General features: G+C 43.6%; 1 protein-coding gene across 5 annotated transcripts in view; it reads right to left on the reverse strand.

Moving 5' to 3' along the window:
• cds1 (CDP-diacylglycerol synthase (phosphatidate cytidylyltransferase) 1) overlaps positions 1 to 20,252 on the reverse strand; it is a 160,964-nt gene that overhangs the window by 89,179 nt on the left and 51,533 nt on the right. For all 5 annotated transcript variants that reach the window (XR_011353995.1, XM_069926065.1, XM_069926068.1 and 2 more), the window contains exons 3-4: positions 13,330 to 13,426; positions 16 to 113 (exon numbers count right to left, since the gene is read on the reverse strand). Coding sequence is in view for 4 of the 5 variants with exons in the window: in XM_069926065.1 (XP_069782166.1) it covers positions 16 to 113; positions 13,330 to 13,426 (195 nt within the window). In the remaining variant the exon portion in view is untranslated. The remainder of the gene's footprint in view (positions 1 to 15; positions 114 to 13,329; positions 13,427 to 20,252) is intronic.

Here is a 20,252-nt window from a genome sequence, read left to right on the forward strand (position 1 = left end):
TTGGTTCAAACTCACCAGCTCAAGGTTCTAAACCAAGGCAATTCATAAGAACGATATACTCTGTAACCAATTGTGATAATCTCGTGGAAGCACTTGATTTGAACATAAAGAACCTGGATAAAAATAATAAGTACATTACTACCCGATAAAACAATCAAGAGCTTTTATTGTTTAAAAAAAACAGAAAATAACAGCAGTAAAAATCTATGTCTATTTGGAAAATCTTAATCTTCCAGAAGGGAGCTGTGGGGGCAACAAGGAGAGTTTGTTGAAAAAAGGTTTGCTTATAACAAACAGCTGGATAGGTTACACCATTACTTCATTAAAATGACAACAGTAAAAAAAATTCATTTGCGGCCACAAGTCTTGCTGGCAAACTCAACATTTGTTCACAACTCCATCATCAGCAAAAAAAGCAATAACTATAAAACAACAACAATATCCAATTTTGGTTTTGCAAGGACCATAATTCCAGAATTTATCACAGCTTTAGTCTGCACTGAGATTAGAGAGACTACAGGAAGTGCTGCACTTGTGGCCACACCACCTCTCTCACCACCATTCAGTGCCTCAAGCAGTCCTTCCTAGTGAAGCAACACTTCACATGTGAATTTGTGAGAGTCACCTATGCATCCGGTCCTCCCGCTGTGGCCTTCTCAACAATTGAGAAACTGGATGCAGACTGGGACCTTCCTAAGTGATGGAGTCAAACGCTAGTGGGAAATTGAAAAGGTTGCACACATTGGTGCACTCCCTCCCTATTACCTCCTGTCTGTAGGGCTGTGCTCCTCCCCCTTCCCCTCCAACCACCATTTTGTTCGAACGCCTGCCTACATTTTGTTCATACCTTGATGAATAGCTCAAGCCTGAAATGTCAGTTATGTATCTTTATATAAAATACACTGTTTGACCTGCTGAGTTTCCCCAGCTTTGTATTTTTGTTTTAATTCTCTATATCATTCCCACACCAACATGTCTATCAGTGGCTCTTGTGCTACCAAACCAAGGCTCCCCACAATTGGAGGAACAACACCTAATATTCTGACTGGACATTCTCCAACCAGATTGACTTCTCCAGCTTCTGTTTAAACCACCCCCACCTGCCCAATTCTCTCTTTCCCTTTCCCCAGTCCTCTTTACTCCAACTCTCTATCCTCTTCCCTCTCCATTCAGAGAACTTGCCCTGATCACTTCCAGCTTTTTTCTTCTATCCTCCCACCTATATCCACCCACGTTCTCTTCCCTGTTAGCCTGTGCTCCTCCTCCCACCTTTTTATTCAAATATCTGCCTGCTTTTAGCTCATACCTTGAAGAGGGGCTCAAACCCAAAACATCAGTTGCCCTCTTCTTCCTATAAATGCTAAATAACCTGTTGAGTTTCTCCAGCAGCTTTGTGTATTCCACTACAATCCCTATGCCTGGAAATTTTCCTGTTTAACTCCATAACTTAAATCAATGTGCACCAAAGACCAAAATAGCACTCCAGCAGTTTGAGTCCTCGCCTGCAAAAAAAAAGGTGACAAACACAACCACAAGTCAATCAATCCAGCCCTATGTCAATGCTGTAGGTATGCCCTGTGGGAGTATCCAAGGCCCATTTTAGTTGTCTCATTCATGACTGTGCATTGATCATATGACCAAAAGTAGGAAAGTTTTCTGACAATTCCACAGATGTTCCTCTGCTGCCTCTTGCTTTCTCCTTTGTTTAACTCTACGGAGTTGTAAAGACAAGAAAGTCCAAAAATATAGAGAAAATAAGAAAATAGGGGGGGAATAAATGAATAAATCGAGAGAAATAGAAGAAAAGTACCTCATAGAGAGGAAAAAGAGACCGACACTAGGCCTGCCCAGAGGCTGAAAACAACGACACGGGTGCCTGAACGAAGGAATCCAGATAGGAATTAGAGCTCACTGGAGGAGGCAAACATGGACAGCCCAGGAGGGTCTGACCCAGGGTATCAGGTGAGGGCTGCGACCAAGGTGGCGGGAGTGCTGTCAGGTGCAGGACAGTGTTGGGAGAAGGCTGCAACAGAGGCAGCAGGAGCGTTGTTGGGCGCAACATAAGTGGAGGCCTGAGGTTGGGGGATCCCGGCTGGCACCTAGACGTTGGCAACATCAGTGGCTGTGGAGAGAAAGACCCCGTGGGCCAGGAGAAAAAAGGACTTACCCGGTAAGGCCATGCCATCTGGCGGGCACGAAGAGGTCAGGCCCGAGGGTATTTGAGATACTGGGCCTGGTGGACTCGAAGAACAGACAGGAAATGGTGGGAAGGTTGCATGGCAGGGTGGCTTGGAGTCGGAAAGCGAGGTGGAGGAGGATGCAGAAGAGGAGGAAAATGATCAAGGGGGTTAAAAAAAAGACACTAGAGGGAGGTGAAAGGCAGAGAAAGGAGACAGAGAGCCTGATGTCTTTTGCAAAAGAAATATTGGAGGCCATTGGCTAAATCAAAACAACTTTGAAGACACTGGTGGCAGGGCAGGGGGCAATTAAAAAAAGATTGGATAAATTGACAGACCGGGTATTAGAAATGGAGGAGAGACTTGAGAGGGTGAAAGAAATGTTGGATAAGAGAGAAAACTAAATGGATGTGTGGGAGAGGGACAGGGTGAGGATGTGGGAGAAGATAGATACCTTAGAAAATATCAGCAGGAAGAATAATGTGAAGATTGTGGGGGTGAAGGAGGGTATGGAGAGGAGAGATATGGTGGAGTTCCTGGAAAGAATGAATCCCAGATAAACTGGGGAGGGAACAAATTTGAAATCATCTAAAAATAGAATGGACCCACCAGTCTCTCCCCCCACTCCCCCCCCCCCCCACAACAAATCAAAGACCACATTCTATCCTGGTGAGACTCCTTCACTACTAGTATAGAGAGAAGATTTTATGGGCATGGGAGCTAAGGCAAGGGGTGGGGGTTGAGGGGAAGTGGAATATGAGGTGGAGAAGATTTTATTTTGCCTGGACATGTGTGGCACTATTGAAGTGCAGGAAGGAGTTTGACCAAGTCAAAAGGAGCCTTAAACAAAAAGGAATTGTGTTTACCCTCCTTCACCCAGCAATGCTGAAGATAGTAAGGCCGTGAGGGGAAATAAATTTTTCTTTTTAGGGATCCAAAGGAGTCAATGGACTTCGTAAGAACCCTCCTACCACTTCAGAATTAAAGGTAAATGTAAATAAGGGGGAGAAAGGGAATCGGGGAATGATGGACTGTAAATATTGTAATTGTGATAAGTACGAGGGGGTAAGCTTTTTTCATAATGTTATTGTTTAAAGATGAATGTATATTTCAAGTAAAGAATGAATATTTGCAGCTCAAGTTAAGGGTGGGAAGACTATGCAGTAGATGAGTTCATTGGGCACTTTTCAAAATGGTGGGGAGTTGGCTCAATAGCTTGACTATCGATGCCAGCTTGGACGAAGGTAATCCAGGAGGCAGAAAGGAAGGGGGGGGGGGGGTGGTGGTAAGTATTTAAAATATTTTTTTGAATTGTTGGTTTTAGTTTGCTTTTGTTTCAAGCAAGGACGCCTGTGACAGGAGTCTGCGGATAACAAAATGATAAGTGTCAAAAGACAAGGGGGGGAGTGGTGGTAAGGATATTGGGAAAACCCTGAGGTAATGGAATAGATTCATTCGCTCCTTAAAAAAAGGAATTAAAAAAAGGAAAAAAGGTAATAACCTGTCATAATAAGGTGAGGAGTGTGAGTACAGAAAAGGGACCAAGTGCAGAAGACATGCTTTTCTTTTCTTTTCAGGTTTTTGGTTCTTTTCTCTTTTGGGTTTATTTTTTTCCCCCTCTCTTTTTAGAGGTGTATTCATTGTTACTTATTTTTCGGGTTTTGGTAAGGTCGTAGGCCCCATGATGACTGGTATTGAGATAAACTTTTCAAGTGTAGTTGTAGCGATGGACAGTGGTGGTGGGGTGGGGGGGGGTGGTTGTGTGTGTATATATATGTTTGAAAGATTGAACTGTTTGTTTTTGGGCCTATATTGAACTAGGTTGGGCCCTGTGTTTTTAATTCTGAATGTACATTGATGCACAACACTGTAATTAATTGAGGCTTCCCTGATGCAAGTTCAATTTTTTTAAACTTCATTTGACACATTAAAGGCTAAATTCAATGTGGTCAAGACATTCAGCATCAAATGTTACAATTATAGTAAACAGTAATGCAGGTCAGAGCTAGTAAATACTTGTATAATAAACAGTAATGCAAGTCAGTCCCAGCTGGTCAAAAACAATTTTGAACTTCATATGACCTTAAAGGTTACATTCAATGTAGTCATTACATTCAGCATCAAATGTTACCCCTACTAAACCTCCTTGGACATTTCTACAGTGCTCTTTATTGATTTGCATGGAGAAGAGACAAACAGATAGACATGAACAAATATATATCGGACATATTTTAAGTCACAAATATATGTCAGAACATCAAAGTTGGAATCAATGCTTAAGTTTTTCAGTAAAATGGGGTAGCGATATTTTCTCCTGCCCACATGAAAAAGGAATTGGAAAAGGTTGTACAATTCTTGAAAGACAATAGAATAATGCTATTTTTAAAGTAAAATTAAATGACAGGAACATTTAACATAATTTATTCTCTCAGGCACTTCACAACCTTGCTTAAGAATTTTAATTACCCAATGAAGTCTCTTGAAACATCTCTCCAAACATGATTTATAACGCACATGAACATAATGAATTAGATACTAGAGGAAGTAATTCAGAATCAGAATTTATTGTCATGAACAAGTCATGAAATTAGTTGTTCTGTAGCAGTATCATGGTGCAAACATTCACATAAACCACCTTACAACAATAAATAAAAATAGTGCATGAAAATTCAAAGTAAGGCAGTGACTTTGGTTCATTGAATCATTCATGGCAGAGGGGAAGAAGCTGATCTTGTGCTACTGAATGCTCGTCTTTAGGCTCCTGTACCTTTTTTCCCCCAATGGTAACAGAGTGAAGAGGGCATGGCCTGGGTGGTTGAGGATAGAGGCTGCTTTCTTAAGACACCATCTCTTGTAGATGTCCTCGATGGAGTGAAGTCTGGTGCCTGTGATGTTGCAGGCTGAGTTTTTTCTTGTCCTGAGAGTTGGTGCCTCCATACCAGGTACAATGCTCTCCACAGTGCACCTGTAAAAGTTTGAGGGTCTTTGGTGACATATCAAATCTCCTCAAACAGCTCACAAAGTATAGCTGCTGCCAAGACTTCTTCATGATTGCATCTACAAGGCGGCTCCAGGACAGATCCTCGGAGACAATGACATCCAGGAATTTGAAGTTCTTGAATCTCTCCACTACTGAAACCTCGATGAGGACTGGGTCATTTTCCCCTGACTCCCTCCTGAAGTCCACAATCATCTCCTTGGTTTTGCTAATATTGAGCGCAAGGTTGTTGGGATGACACCAGCTGATCTCTCTCCTTCCTACCTGCTTCCTCATTGTCATTTGTGATTCTGCTGACAACTGTGGTGTCATCAGCAAATTTGTAGATAGCATTGGAATTGAGCCTGGCCACAAAGTCATGGGTGTTTAATGAGTAAAGCAGTGAGCTAGTGTTGATAGTCAATAAGGAGGAGATGTTGTTTCCAATTCATACCGACTGTGGTCTTCCGATGAGGAAGCTAAGGATCCAATTGCAGATGCCCTGGGTTTGTAGCTTCTTGACCAGCACTGAGGGAATAGTGGTGTTGAAGGTTGAGCTGTAGTCTATGAAGAGCAGCCGAATGTATCAGTTGATGTTGTCGCGGTGATCCCAGAGCTGACAGGAGAACCAATGATTTTGCGTCTGCTGTGGAGCGTTGTGACAATAGGCGAATTGCAGTGGGTTCAGACTTTTGCTTAGGTACATGTTAATTCTGGCCATGACCAACCTCTCAAAGTATTTCATCATAGTATATGTTGGTGCTACTGGGTGATAGTCATTGAGGCAGCTCACTCTGCACTTCTTGGGCAGGAGTCCTTTTGAAGCAGGTGGGAAACTCAGACTATAACAATGAGAGGTTGAAAATATCCGTGAACAGTCCAGCTAGTTGGTTGGCACAGATATTCAGTACCCTGCCAGGTATGCCGTGAGGGTCTGGCTCTTTGTGAAAGTTCACCCTCTTGAATGGTGTTCTGATGTCAATCTCAGAAACAGATATCATAGGGTCCTCAGCTTTGCAGGGATTCTGGTAGGCACTGTTGTGTTCTCCTTCTCAAAGTGGGCATAGAAGGTGATCAACTAATCGGGTTATGAAGCATCACAGCCATCTATGGTATCTGCCCTCTCTTTGTAGGCTGTAAAGGCCTGCTCTCCCTGACATAGCTGGCATGTATCTGTCTCTAGCCTCCTCCAGAATTGCCATCTTGCTGCAGAAATAGCCTTCTGCAGGTCATATTTGGACTTCTTGTACAGATCTGAATTCCCAGCCTTAAATTCTCAATCTCTCCTTCAGCAGGCTGTAAATTCTGATTAATTGAAGGCTTCTGGTATGTGCGTGTGGGCATACACTCGTCCACACAGATTCAGCTCCTTGGCTTAAGTTTGTAACTTCTAGAATTCCCTCTCTAAAACACTCACTTTCTTCCCTTTAAGTTCTTTCTTAAAAGAGAGTGGCTCATGTGGTTTCTACCTCAATTCCATATTCCCATCTCCTCATGGTAACCTTTCATCCCTTGCTAATCAAGAATCCAGCTACTTCTCCTTTAAATATTATTCAAAGAATTCCATTCCACTAATTTTTGAGGAAATTACCCTTAATTCTATATTCTTCCACTTGCATCCCTGTCAAGATGACTCAGGATCTTATGCATTTCAATTGTTTTATTTCACTTCATCAAACTCCAGTGAATACAAGACAAGTCTGTTCAAATTTTATACACAAGACAATCACTCGTGCTAAGTTTGGTCTTGGAAAGCTCCTCTGAATGGTTTCCATTAATTAATATTTATCCTTTAAATGTGCATTACAAATGAAGCAGAAACCCCCTACTCACTTCAAAAGTGGATTGGGTGAAAACTTAACAGAGTATCTGCATTTGGTAATAGAGTGACCCTGAGCTGCTGGTCACTCCTATCTTAATTCTCAGATCAACTCCCATCAACTTGAGTTTGGTCTCCTGCACCACGACAATGCAAGTTTGAGTAACTTCCATTTGAATACATTGCAACTTTCAAAATCACCACCATATTCTTTAATGTTAATCAATTTACTCCATCACATCTGTTATCCATCTGTGTTTTTCTCCCTTTCATTGATACCAATGTCGGTAATTTAATTATCATTACTATTCCAGAGAAAATGTTATAGAAAGCATAATATTCAATTGATAGGAAACACATGTTTGGTCTGCTGGATTAATTGGACAGCCTTGCTGTTATCAACATGCATTCACTATATCAGAAATTGTAAAATCACGTTCATCTTTTCTCCAACTTCTTTTACTGAAATTAAGCTGTGAAAGCTCAACTGTGTTTCTTTTTTCACACACATTGCCAGAACCAGATTATTTCCAGCATTTTCTGGTTTTGTTTCAGATTTCCAGCATCGAGACTTTTCTTTAATGACACTTCTCTAGTATTCAATTACCATCACAATAAACTATTGTGATGCGCTGTGGTGCAGCAAGCAAACACAAAACACAAGTAAAGACTGTACTATAGCCTGCAGCTGACGTGGACTTTTTACCCCCTCCATAAATCTTCGTCCGCGAAGCCAAGCCAAAGAAAAGATAGGCTTTAATTGACTTAAGCTCCATACAAACCAGTTGTTATATTTTGATGGCTCCACATGTGCTTGGCTGTCCTCTGCTGGCTCCATATGTCCGAGTGACCCGTGAGGGGCCAGCTTGAGTCTATATACAGGTGAGCGATTGACAGCCGGCCAGGTAGGGCCAGCCTCCCAGACTGCCTATCTGTAGGTACAGTGGTTGCCCCCTGCAGTAGGCTGGTGGTAGTGTGGTCAGTGTTGTGGTTGTATCACCACATTCACCCCACCTTAAAATTATTCCTGGTGTTGGGGGTGGGGGAGGAGTTTCGGCGCTGGGTAGTATTTACAAGTTCAGGCGCTCCTGTGCCTCTGAGACCGCTGTAGGGTCAGTTTCTGGTCAATGGTCAGTGAGATGGGGTGGGGTTGCCTGAGGGTCGGCTGGGGCCAGGGTGGCCAGTGGTGTGGACAGGGTGGTGTTTGGCAGCGAGGGGGTGTACATGTGTGGCCAGTCCGCGAGGGGTTGGGGCCTCTGGAGAGTGTCAACTCCCGGGGAATCCTGGGTGGGCCAAAGGTACCTGTGGTGGGAAGAATGGGCAGGGTACCTGTGGTGGGGAGGTTGGGCTCCTGCTGGTGCCAGGTCCCTGGTCGAGACAGTGTTATCACGTCCATTGGGGTACCTGACGTAGGCGTAGTTAAGGTTTGAATGGAGAAGGAGCATCTGCTCAACTAGGCTGTTGGACTTGTGGATCCGCACGTGCTTGTGGAGGAATATCTGTCCTGGAGACATTAGCCATGTTGGGAGGGAGTCGCCAGTCACTGAATTCCTAGGGAATGAGAAAGGTGCTCATGAGGGGTCTGATTGGTAGCCGTGCACAAGAGCGACCATTTGGCGTAGAGCTCCTCGGGGAGGGCCTCTTGTCAGTAGTCAATGGACCAGCCTTTCGACCTCAGGGCCAGGAGGACTGCCTTCCAGATCACCCTGTTTTCACGCTCCACCAGCCCATTGCCCCTAGGGTTGTAGCTATTCATGTGACTAGCTGCAATGCCTCGCACTGTCAGGTACTGGTGCATTCCTCACTCATGAAGCCAAACCCCCAGTCACTGTGGATGAAAGCAGGTATCTGAACATGGTGAAGATCTGTGTCAGTGCCCTGATAACAGAGGTGGTGGAAGTGTCAGGGCAAGGGATGGTGAAGTAAAAACGGGAGTATTCGTCTATGACTGAGAGGAAATAGACGTTCTTGTTCATGGAAGGCAGTGGTCCCTTAAACTTGATACTGAGTTGCTCAAAGGGCCAAATGGCCTTGACGATATGGGCTGGTGGCAGGTGGTAGAAGTGCGGTTTTCACTCTGCACAGACTCTGCAGGACTTGGACATGGTCCGGATCTCTTGGACAGTGAAGGGAAGGTTCTGGGACTTACTGAAGTGGTACAGGTGCGTGACACCTGGGTGGCAGAGGGTGTCAAGCAGCTCCTGCAGTTGCTCAGACTGCAAAGTGGTGCAGGTCCGGAACAGGTCGTCGGGGAAGTCGTTGAACTTCTTTCCTTGGTCTATACTGGATGTCATAGCTGAATGTGGCCAGCTCAACTCACCAGTGCAAGAGCTTGTCATTCTTGATTTTGCCTTTATGGGTGGGGCTGAACATGAAAGCCATCGCATGTTAGTCAGTGAGGAGGGTGAACGTCTGCCTGCTAGGTAGTGGTGCCAGTGGTGGACCATTTCCACGACCACCTGGGCTTCCATTTCAATGGCGTAGTGCCCAAGCTCTGAACCATGGAAGGTCCTGGAGAAAAAGGCCATTGGCTCTGCCCCCTCGGTTGAGGGTGGCAGCAAGGGCAACATCAGAGGCATCGCACTCCACCTAAAATGGGGAGTCCTTGTCCACGGCATGCATTGTGACAGTATTGTCTGATGTAAGCAAAATCCGCTTGCGCCTTCATAGGGAGGGTAAAGGTGGTGGCTTGGGCCAGTGGGAGGACCTTATGGGAGTAGAAAGAGAAGAGCCCTAGGCACCTGCGGAGGGCCTTCAGCATGTGAGGGAGGGGCAGTTCCATTAAGGGGTGCATGTAATCGGGTTCAGGACCAATTACACCATGTTCCACGATGTACCCCAGGATGGCGAGGCAGGTGGTGCTGAACACACACTTCTCCTTGTTGTTAGTGAGGTGCAGCTCCTCAGCCGTCCAGAGAAATCTCTCCAGGTTGGCATCATGGTCTTGCTGGATATGGCCGGAGATGGTGACATTGTTCAATTACAGAAAAGTTGCTCTTAGATTGTGGTCCATCTCCCGCTGGAACACGGAGACTCCATTTGTGACCCCCAAAGGGAACCCAGCATCCATCTGCCTCAAAGGTGGTATAAGGTTTATCCCGGGCGTGGATGGGGAGTTAGTGGTAGACCGAGTTCAGGTCTATCATGAAGAAGACCCTGTAGTGGGCTATCTCATTGACTGTGTCAGCGATTCGGGGCAAAGTGTAGGTGTTCAGCTAGGTGTACTCATTGATGGCCTGGCTATTGTCGATGACCATCCTTGGTTTGCTGCCCCCTTTTACAACAAAGTCTTGGGCTCTCCAGAGGTTGGTGCTGGGCTCTATGATTTCCTCCACCAAAAGCCACCTCATCTCTGCCTTGATAAAGGTCCTGTCAGTCACACAATAGTGCCTGCTCTTGGCAGCTACGGGCTTGCAGTCTGGCATCAGGTAGTTGAAGAGGAATGGAGCGGGGGGACCCATAGTGTGAAGAGGCCACAAGTGAACTGGGAGCAGTCATTGGGTTTTGTGCTGTGGATGGTTAGTGAGTGAAGTGGGCCACCGAAGGCAAGGGCGAGGGTTTGGAGGTGGCACTGTATGATGGGCACAGTGCATGGGCATGTCCAGGAGCCTGAACCCTTGATATGATTCCCCCCTCCACTGTCAGGTCCTCTGAGCAGCACCCGAGTGCCATCAGTGCCTGGGCTGCAAAGGCTATAGAGAGGTTCGTGGGGTATACCTTTAATTCAGCATTTGGGCCACATTCGGGTGCACAGAGCTCTCAGTACTACCGCTATCAAACAGGCATTTTGTTACCTTCCTGTTGACAGCAGTTTCCATCATCAAATGCCTGAGTCCATGTGGAATATCTTCCATTAGCGTGATGGACGCTAGGACCACTGCAGGATCAGAGTCGCTGCTCCCCGATGGTTGTGGCGAATAGCAGTCAGCATTTTCCTTCTGGGCCATGGGGTGTGGTAGGTGCGCAGTTGTGTATGCATGCATGTTGACCATGTCATCCCGTCGACTAGTAGAGTGAGTTGAGGCAGTCAGGGACCGGCTGGCCCATGATAGCAGTGCCCAGTGGATGTATGTGGCGTCAGTGCAGTCGGGCGATCTGACTGCAAGTGAGGCCAGAGGTGATGGCATTGGTGCCAGCAAACGTGACTTCTTCAGTGCGGGCAGAAGTCGGGTGATGAAAGATAGCAGTGCCCATGGTGAGTACACAGCAGTGATGTGGGTGGGTGGCCAGGCGGAATTGACATCAGCAGTGCGGGCAGAAGTGGCGGGCCAAGTAATGGCGCTGCCCAGTACTCGCACGTGGCAGCATCCAGGGGTCTCCTGGTTGATCGTAGAGGGCCGCAGCGCTCCAGGTGGGTCGAGAAAGGCACACCTTAGCGAAGTGGCCTTTCTTTCTGCATCAGGAGCAATGCGAGTTCCTTGCCGGGCAGCTCTTTCGGGAGTGCCTGTCTGACCCACACTGGGTCCCGCAGTACTTACAGCAGTGGACTGTGTTGGTGGCGGCAATTGTCTCTTCCACATGGGGCCCCTCAGCAACAGCACCCGGCGGCGGCGTCAAGCATTAAAGGATTCTATGTGGTGGGCTGCAGCTTCCAGAGAGTAGACCACTTCCATGATTCTAGAAAGGGAGGCTGTATTTTCTTCCAGTAGTCTCTGTCGAGTTGCCCTTGACTGCAACCCTCGCATGCAGGCATCTCAGACAGATTGTTCCATCTCCCCTCGGTTACCCCGGTCTCAGTCATACACAGGTGAGCTAACTCCTGCAGAGCCCCCAGATAGGCGTCTATCATCTCACCTGGCTGCTGCACCCTAAAGTAGAGCACATTCATGCACTGTATATGCCCTCCAGGAAGGCCATCGCAGGTTCGCTCTGTGCAGTCTTAGATGGCCTAGAAAGTGCGGGGACCCCAATTTGGTGTGATAATTTCAGCCTACGTCTGGATGGTCGCTTCAATTGCATGCTTCCAGATCTTAAAGTGTGCCGGAGCGTCCAGGTATTGAGGGTTGATATTCAGCCTCTCAATGGTGAGGAACTTCTCCGTGGTCTTTAAATTTTAAGTCGATTAAATTGTGATGTACTGTGGTGCAGCAAGCAAACACAAAACATGAGTAAAAACTATACTATAGGCTTTAATCAACTTAAACTCTGTACACAGCAGTTGTTATATCTTGCTGACTCCACGTGTGCCTGGCTGGTTGTCCTTTGCTGGTTCCACATGTCTGACTGACCTGGGAGGGGCCAGCTTGAGTCTATATACTGGTCAGTGATTGACAGCTGGCCAGGTGGGGCCAGCCTCCCAGGTCGCCTACCTGCAGGTAGGCTGGTAGGAGTGCGGCCAGTGTATCACCACAACTATAACATAAAGTTTACATAACTTTCCTACTTTCTTGATCTATCTTGATAAAGGTAGTGGACACAGATTAGTACATCACAGGAAAAACTTTCCCCACCAATGAATCTGCCACCAGAGAACAGCAGCAATCATCAAGAATATACACAACCTAAATAATGCTCTGTTCTCACTGCTGCCATCAGGAAAGAGCTATATGTGCTACACGACTCATACCACCACGTTCAGGAACAGTTGCTACCCCTCCACCATCAGACACCTAAACAACTCAGAGACTCGAGTAAAACATGAAAGTCTGCAGATGCAGTGAATGAAGTAATTTCAATTTACTTGTAAATTTACTTCAAAGATTTACTTTTACTTTGCACATTATTTATTACTGAATGTTCATCTTTTTTTGCAGTTTGTTTAAATTTTTTCTTTGTTTACCTTTTATACATATCTGTGCCAAATTAACTCATCTAATTGCACTCTAAGAAATTGTAATTCATGTTCAACTTTTATCCAACTTCTCCGTCACTGAAATTAAGCTGTTTTCCCTCTTTGCCAGTTCTGTTGAATGGTCTAGATGTGAAAGGTTTGTAGAGTTTGCACTACTGATAAGTAGAAATTCTGCCTGGCCTGAGGGAAAAAGAATCTCGAGTTGTATGTGACGTCATGTATGTACTCCAACAATAAATTTGAACATTAAACAAGTCTTCTGCTCAACATGCAGTAGGAAACCAATGCACCCTAACATCTCTAAGATTTATGCTATATTCCCATTTAGATAATACATTTCAGATTTATGGAATTTAATAGCTTCAACACATGATCATCAATCTGAAACACTGACTGTTTCTCCCTTCACAGATATTGACATGCTGAGCATCTCCGATATTTGTTTTATTTAAGATTTGTAGGATCTACAGTATCTTTGCTGTTCAAACTCAACACTTTCCTTCAATTAAAAGATATTTAAACATTTTATCAAGAAAAATATTTTTTCCAAAATTAATTTACTGACCACAAGCATGAGTACAATAGGTCCCAAATAGATAATTAGAAAGAAAAATGAAATCATGGCAAGTGACAAGATCCCTCGAATCCACCAGTTCTTCCATCTGCAAAACAAAAGCAGGATCCATGACTTAATAATTGAATTGAAATTTCACAAAAAGTTAAAGAAATCTTACACAATCCTCATACAAGTTTCTATTTGCAGTGAAGTCTGCCTGAAAGTAGATAAAAGTATAATATCACAAAATACTATTCAAATTGGGGAAACTAATATTCATAGGTACCTCAAGAAATTTTCCCTTCATTCTCAAAAAAAAAGGGAGCGGTCATCGCCGGAGTAGGCTGAGACAGAGTGTTAAGGCTTTAGCTCAACAGGCTTAGGCAAGAACATGTAAGAGGTGAGGAATAGTCAGATTTGAAGTCATAGAGGGTCACCCTATTTGAGGAACAAAAAGGATTCAGCAGGTAGGCACAGGTAAGATCAAATTTTTTAGATATCATATATTTTGTTCATCTAGTCATAGTCAGTGGGAATGACAGCTAAGGCAGGAGAATGATCCTTTTGCAAAATGTGGGTTGTCAGGGAAGTTGCAGTATCTCTGACAATGACTTCTGTGTGAAGTGCATCCAGCTGCAACTCCTGACGAGCCTTGTTAAGGAATTGGATGAACTCTGGATCATTCAGGAGGTAGAGGGGGTATAGACAGGAGTTTCAGGGACACTATTACAACTAGGAGGCACAAGGAGGATAGATGAGTGACAGGAGAGGGAAAGGGAACTGGCAGGCAGTGCAGGGCACCCCTGTAGCTGTCCCCCTCAATAACAAGTACTGTATACCATTGTTGATACTGTTGCGAGTAACGACCTACCAGGCACAAGCCTGGAAGGATAGTCAAGAAGGTTCAGACCATAGGTTCTCAAGGTGGGGCGTGGGAATATTTTGGTGGGGCATGGGGCATAGGAATATTTTGGGAAATAATTTAAAAGTTGGTTTGAAAAAATAAACTTGTTATGTTGGTGTGAAAGATGCAACTTGGCAACACTGTCAGTAGTACACAATTGAGGTAACTTCCAAATAAAATCACTTTGTTCTTTTTATTTTCATAACATGTATTTTTGCTCTTCTGATGCTTTTCTGTTGTTTTTCCTATTTTAACTATTGTTATCCTTAGTTAACATTATAATTTTTTTTTTCTGACCAGTCTTATCATCCATTCCAAATGATCTCATTGGCGACAAGGATTCCAAATTACCTCAACAATCATGACTCCACCCATACCCCTTTACTTTTCCAGTTCAATAGTGAGTGAGACCTGAATCTGTATGTACCTTTGTGCACTAGTGCATTGATGGGGGTATGCCAAAAATCAGGAAAAAAAATAGGGACCCCAGAAAGTAAAGCACGAGGCTAGCACAGTTTTGATACACTTCCTGTGAGGAAAAAAATGTTAGAAACTGTGCTAGTGTTTTTTCCATTTTTTTTAGGGTCAGTATTCTTCCTTTGATTCAATCATTGCTTTTATTACCTTTTTCAATTCTAAGACATAATGAAATATTGATTAATCTGTTTCAGGGAGCTCGCGCTGTTGTATATTCAAAATGAGTAGACCAACCAAGCAAAAGGTCCATCAATATTCAGTGGAGTTCAAGTTTGGGTTTTTTACCTGCTGGATATGATGAACATGCACCTTTTTGCCTATTGTGCCAGTAGACTTTGACAAATGAATTGATGAAAGCAGGCCATCTTGATGCTCACATGAAGGTAAAACATCCTAACCATGTCCATTCAAAATTGGAATATTTTAAATCACTGAAAGAGATGTGGCTGTCTGACAAGATCAAAAAGAAATACCCAAACTCGACTACTTTAGCAAAGAAACTATTGATACATTTTCCATCATCTTATTTAATAGAATTTGGCTACAAGCTAAGAGAAACCAACTGGAAATTACAAAACGTGGAGATTTAAGGTTGAAACTAACAAAATTAGACCCTCAAATCAAAAAAATCTGCAGCCAGCATCAGGGGCAAGGCTCCCAATGAAATTATGACAATTATTGAATGTGTGTTTAAGATGGTTGACATGATGAAGTAGTAGTTGAATATGAAATGTGTTCTAGTGTATTCCCAACCTTAATTACATTGAAATACACTTGCAGTAAATGATTTAATTAAAACTTCTTTTGAATATATAACTTTTTTCCACTAATGGTGGGGCGTATTTTTTTAAAATTAAAGTGGGGCCTAGGGCAAAAAAAAAAGTTGAGAACCTCTGGTTCAGACACTAGGTATTCATAGTGAAGTATTGAACTGGATTCGACAATGGCTGGACGGGAGAAGCCAGAGAGTAGTGGTGGATGATTGCTTCTCAGATTGGAGGCCTGTGACTAGTGGTGTGCCTTAGGAATCACTGCTGGTACCATTGTTGTTTGTTGTCTATATCAATAACCTGGATGATAATGTGGTAAATTGGATCAGCAAGATTGAAAGCATAGTGGACAGTGAAGTTTTCAAAGCTTGCAGAGGAATCTGGAGCAGATGGAAAAATTAGATGAAAAATGGCATATGACGTGTTGCATTTTGAAGGGAAAAACCAAGAAATAACAAACACAGTAGGGCACTGAGAAGTGTGGTAGAACAGAGGGATCTGGGAATACAGATACACAATTCCCTGAAATTGGTGTCACAGGTGAATAGGGTTGTAAAGAGAGCTTTTGGAATATTGGTCTTCATAAATAAAAGTATTGAATATAGGAGCTAGGATGTCACGTTAAATTTGTATAAGACATTGGTGAGGCATAGGCTGGTGCAATTTAATTTTATTCATCAGTTATATTTGACACTACAAAAAGTTTTTTTTAAAAATTGAACCAGACCTTTTCAGTTTTATGTTTTAGATGTGGGCAGGAAATTGGTACATTTTTGCATTCTACTTGGCAGATTCCTAGAGTTAAACCTTTTTTGTTCGAAATAGGTAATTTATTGGAACAAATAATTGGGCTCAAAATACCAAGAATCCTATGTTATTTTATTGAGTGATATTAGAGATGTTAAACCTAAATTTAAAATGTTTATTCAAATTGCTTTAGCAATAGCATGTATTGCCATAACTTGGAAGTTTGATGCAAATTTCAGTTTGGAAAGATGGAATGCTGAAGTTCTGAGTTGTATCTTCTTCTTTGGCTTGGCTTCGCGGACGAAGATTTATGGAGGGGGTAAATGTCCACGTCAGCTGCAGGCTTGTTTGTGGCTGACAAGTCCGATGCGGGACAGGCAGACACGGTTGCAGCGGTTGCAGGGGAAAATTGGTTGGTTGGGGTTGGGTGTTGGGTTTTTCCTTCTTTGTCTTTTGTCAGTCAGGTGGGCTCTGCGGTCTTCTTCAAAGGAGGTTGCTGCCCGCCGAACTGTGAGGCGCCAAGATGTACGGTTTGAGGCGATATCAGCCCACTGGCGGTGGTCAATGTGGCAGGCACCAAGAGATTTCTTTAGGCAGTCCTTGTACCTCTTCTTTGGTGCACCTCTGTCACGGTGGCCAGTGGAGAGCTCGCAATATAACACGATCTTAGGAAGGCGATGACCCACCCAGCGCAGCTGGATCTTCAGCAGCGTGGACTCGATGCTGTCGGCCTCTGCCATCTCGAGTACTTCGATGTTAGGGTTGAAGACGCTCCAATGATTGTTGAGGATGGAGCGGAGACAACGCTGGTGGAAGCATTCTAGGAGCAGGATGAGACATATAAGGCAATTGAACAACTGAAAAGTGGCAAAGCAGCAGGTATGGGTGGAATCCCCCCAGAGGTCTGGAAGGCTGGCGGCAAAACTCTGCATGTCAAACTGCATGAGTTTTTAAAGCTTTGTTGGGACCAAGGAAAACTGCCTCAGGACCTTCGTGATGCCATCATCATCACCCTGTACAAAAACAAAGGCGAGAAATCAGACTGCTCAAACTACAGGGGAATCACGCTGCTCTCCATTGCAGGCAAAATCTTCGCTAGGATTCTCCTAAATAGAATAATACCTAGTGTCGCCGAGAATATTCTCCCAGAATCACAGTGCGGCTTTTGCGCAAACAGAGGAACTACTGACATGGACTTTGCCCTCAGACAGCTCCAAGAAATGTGCAGAGAACAAAACAAAGGACTCTACATCACCTTTGTTGACCTCACCAAAACCTTCGACACCGTGAGCAGGAAAGGGCTTTGGCAAATACTAGAGCGCATCGGATGCCCCCCAAAGTTCCTCAACATGTTTATCCAACTGCACGAAAACCAACAAGGTCGGGTCAGATACAGCAATGAGCTCTCTGAACCATGGTCCATCGAGTGATAGCAGGGAGGAGTCGGACTTTCAGGTGCATTTTTTTGCTACTGACAAGGCAATATCTACAAATTTAATTTGGAATTTAGTTAACTGTTGAGGGTCTCTTGTCCTCTTTTTCTTTAGCAATGAGGGGGACGAGATAATATGGGGGGACTTCTTTTTTTCTTTTTATATAAATGTCATATACATTTGGATTTGATTTGTATTATTATCAATTTATTGTGATTTTAAATTTGTAAATTTTTTTTAAAAAAGATATTGGTGAAGCCAAATTTGGAGTATTGTGTACAGTTTTTGTCACCCAAGAAGAGGAAAGATATCAATAAGATAGAAAGAGTGCAAAGAAGATTTACTCAGATGTTGCCCAGACTTCAGGAACTGAGTTGCAGGGAAAGGTTAAGACTTTATTTCCTGCAGCGCAGAAGAATGAAGGGAGATTTGATAGAGGTACTTAAAATTATGAGGAGGACAGACAGAGCAAATATAGATGAGCCTTTTCCACAGAGGGTAGGTGAGATACAAACCAGAGGACATGGGTTAAGAGTGAAAGGAGAAAAGTTTAAGGGGAACATGAGGGGGAACTTTTTGTTTTAAAACAGAGTGGTGGGGGTGTGGAACGAGCTTTCAGCTAAAGTTGTGAATGCGGACTCAATTTTAACATTTAAGAGGAATTTGTACTGGTACATGGATGGGATATGTTTAGAGGCCTATGGATTGGGTGCCATCTTTCCACTTCTTCATCTCATATATATATATATATATATATATATATATATATATATATATAAAAATCACAAAAGGGCAAGAGTTCCAGAACAGATTCCTGCAGAACGCCACTAGTTACTGACCTCCAGGCAGAATACTTTCCATCCACTACTACTCTCTGCTTTCTACATGCAAGCCAATTTTTAAATCCACTTCGTCAAGGTTCCGTGGTTCTGATGCCTCATGACTTTCTGACCGAGTCTCTCGTGGGGGACCTTGTCAAATATAGACCATACCTACTGCCCTACCCTCATCAATGTCTTTTATTACCTCCTCAAATAACTCAATTAGACTCATGAGGCACAGCCTTCCCTTCACAAAGCCATGCTGACTATCCTTGAGTAGACTGTACTGCTCCAAATGCTCATTGATCCAATCCTGAAGAATCCTTTCCAATAGTTTTCACACCACTGATGCAAGACTCACCAGTCAATAATTTCCAGGATTCTCCCTATTACCTTAAAATTACAGGATTTTGGAAGTTAAATAAAATCAATTTCTCCATCTCCCTGATGTGTCTCTATTTTTTACACTACTACAAGTAATACATTTTAAACGTTAATCAAAATTGCTTGTTTTTCAGATATGATTAAGAGAATTTATTAACCAACAATTCACCCAGCTTGATATCTTCACTGTTAAAGAATCAAATTGAGTTTAAACACAGCCGCAGGAAGCATTGGAAAACAGGAACCCCTCATCCAAGACATTATATCTTGTATAGGGCTTTTTCTTATAGTCAGGGATAAGCTTTGATGCCTCACTTCAAGATGTGTGGTCAACAGTTTGCAGTGCAATATTATATACCCCTTTAGAAAGAACAATTTCTTCTTTTAAAAAAAAATTGCCTCATCAACCCCAGGTAATGCATTTAAAAAGATGTTTTTTGTTTAAATACAACTCACACTTATTTAAACTGAATTCACCTATTACTTTTTAAAATAGCTTATCTCCATTTCATCAATATATTTTACACATATACTTGGGTCCTTTCATTTATTAAATGTCAACTCAAGGAATTCTAAAGTTTGTCAAGCATAATCACTGATTTTTGAAATGTGTTGGTAGGTGTGGTAAACTACAGTAATGCTGTGATAGGCTACTGCTGGCTGGACACTCCTGCAGAGATCGATTCTACCCACAACCCCTTGCATGCTCCCCATTCATTTTGCCAGGATCAGTTGATGAGGTTGGCTGCTGCTCCAGTCTATAGTCAATAAAAGCCTATTAGTTTCACAACTTCAATCCTTTTGCAGTAATTGATGGTGCATCAATTTTATTGACTATAATTTTTCAAGAAAGATAGAGCAATAACTGAAGCCCGATAAACTCAGCACAGACCCTCAATTGCCTGATGCTCCAAACTGTGGCTACGCTGCTTTGAGAACTTCCTGATGGCGACCACGACCAGGACAGACTAAAACTTTTCATGCATCAGACCCTTGGGCTTCCCAATGATCCACAAGGCAGAATCACATATAGAGGCCATGAGTATCCTAAAAGGCCATACTGCAAAAATTAGGTATATGCAAGGAACCTCCTGGCCACCCGGAGGCAGCAATCAGATGAGTTGAATGCAGTGTACCTACGAACCCTCTAGGTCCTTTGCAGAGCACGCAATTCCAAAGCCGTGTCAGCTGGCTAGAACGCAGAGGACCTCATCCAAGACACCGCTTCAGAGACTCCTGGAGCAGAAGATACTTGATCTGCAGGGGGTGGTTGAACTAACAGAGACACTGGAGGTGGCCTTCCAAAACTCGGACAACTACTCGGCTGCCTCGTGGCCACTGTGGATGCCACCATCTTGGGATAGGGGATCGTCCTGCGCCACGAGTGACTGGTCGC

This window comes from Narcine bancroftii, chromosome 3 (assembly GCF_036971445.1).
Source record: "Narcine bancroftii isolate sNarBan1 chromosome 3, sNarBan1.hap1, whole genome shotgun sequence".
NCBI lineage: Eukaryota > Metazoa > Chordata > Chondrichthyes > Torpediniformes > Narcinidae > Narcine > Narcine bancroftii.